Raw genomic sequence first — 1,611 nt, forward strand, 5'->3', positions numbered from 1 at the left:
GGGTTTGTTTTTTTTTATTTTTGATTTTGTAATTTATGTTTCATGAAATTGGAATGGAGTTGGCATGAAAGGTAGTGGGTACAATATTAATTGATGCTAATTGTTGTCTTTGAAATTTTTTATTTTCACCAATTAATATATTTTAAAATATTTATGCATTAATAGGTAATTAATTAATTGTCCTCAACTAATTAATTATTAATTTGATTCCTTTAATGTATTTTCTTTGGTTGTTTTATTTTTAAAAGATGGAGTACAGGAACTCTTGGATGTATGGTTCGTTAAGGTCCAAGGCAGGTTTTCGTGAAGAGGTGGACAAATTTATTCAAGCCGTAGAGAAGCATGCAGCGACGTTGACAGAGAATAAGGACACAATTATTTGTCCCTACAAAGATTGCAAGAACCTTATGGCATTTCCAGATGTGACTACCATCAAAGAACATCTGATTATGCGAGGATTTGTTTCGGACTACACAGTGTGGATTCATCATGGTGAAAGAATGGTTGTTGATGACAACGACGATGATCAAGAAGACGACGACGAAACCCTAGAATTCCTATCCCAATATTCAAACGAGCTTGCTGAACAAATGGATCATCCATTCGGCAATGAACAAGGTGGTGATGATGCTGGTGGTGCCGACAATGATGGTGAAGCACGTGTGGGGGATAAAGATGACGGTGACAATTTAGAGGAAATGCTTTGGGCCATTGGACCAGAAATATTACTCAAGAGCAAGAAAGGTCTAGAAAATCTAGATAGGGTGAAAAGCATCGAAGGAGACTGTGTATGGTATTGAAAAGGGATGTCCGACACACTGGACACTGCTACGCTTTGTCCTTGAGCTACTCATCCTGAAGGCTAAGTACGGCTGGTCGGACTGTAGTTTCGATGATCTATTGTGTCTCCTGTCATGGTTGTTGCCACAGCCGGACTTAGTTCCCACCAACACATACCACACCAAGAAGGTTATAAGTCCATTGGCAATGGGAGTTAAAAAAATCCATGCATGCCCCAACCATTGTATCATTTTTCATGGTGCAACGTTTGGGGAACTGGATAAATGTCCCTAGTGTGGGGCCAGCCGGTACAAAAACAATGACCTTTTCAGTGGGGACGAAGCATCCACGGGGAACAAGAGGAATAAGAAGGGTACGAAAAAGACGGTGCAAGAATCTCAGCCCCAGAGGACACTCCATTAGGCACCGATGCAAAGCAGAGAAGAATTCCTGCCTTGGTAATGTGGTACCTGCCAGTGATCCACCGCTTGAGGCGTATGTTCCTAAACCCAAAGGAAACCGCACTCATGACATGGTGGCATGATGAGCGCAAGGTGGATGATGATAAAATTGCACACCCGACCGATTGTAGTCAGTGGTAAGCGTTCGATGAGAAGTACAAAAAATTCAGTGAGGACCCAAGGAATGTATGGTTTGGCTTGAGCACCGATGGAATGAATCCCTTCAATGAGAGGATGAGAGACCATAGCACATGGCTAGTGATCTTGACCATATACAATATCCCAACGTATTTGTGTCAGAAGAGAAAGTACCTTCTCCTCACTATTCTTATTTCTAGCCCCAAACAACCAGGCATTGATATAGATGTGT

The 1,611-nt window shown here is 41.5% G+C and overlaps 1 protein-coding gene across 1 annotated transcript; it reads left to right on the forward strand.

Moving 5' to 3' along the window:
• Window positions 1-248: 248 nt before the first annotated feature.
• On the forward strand, window positions 249-800 carry LOC136505986 (uncharacterized). The gene has a single exon (XM_066501111.1). The coding sequence runs from the start codon at window positions 249-251 to the stop codon at window positions 798-800; it is 552 nt and encodes a 183-aa protein (XP_066357208.1).
• The last annotated feature ends 811 nt before the right edge of the window (window positions 801-1,611 follow it).

Source organism: Miscanthus floridulus, chromosome 14, assembly GCF_019320115.1.
Source record: "Miscanthus floridulus cultivar M001 chromosome 14, ASM1932011v1, whole genome shotgun sequence".
In the NCBI taxonomy this organism is placed as follows: Eukaryota; Viridiplantae; Streptophyta; class Magnoliopsida; order Poales; family Poaceae; genus Miscanthus; species Miscanthus floridulus.

What these genes read in the sequence shown, in the direction of transcription:
- LOC136505986 (XM_066501111.1), top strand. Translation starts at nt 249, where the DNA reads ATGGAGTACAGGAACTCTTGGATGTATGGTTCGTTAAGGTCCAAGGCA.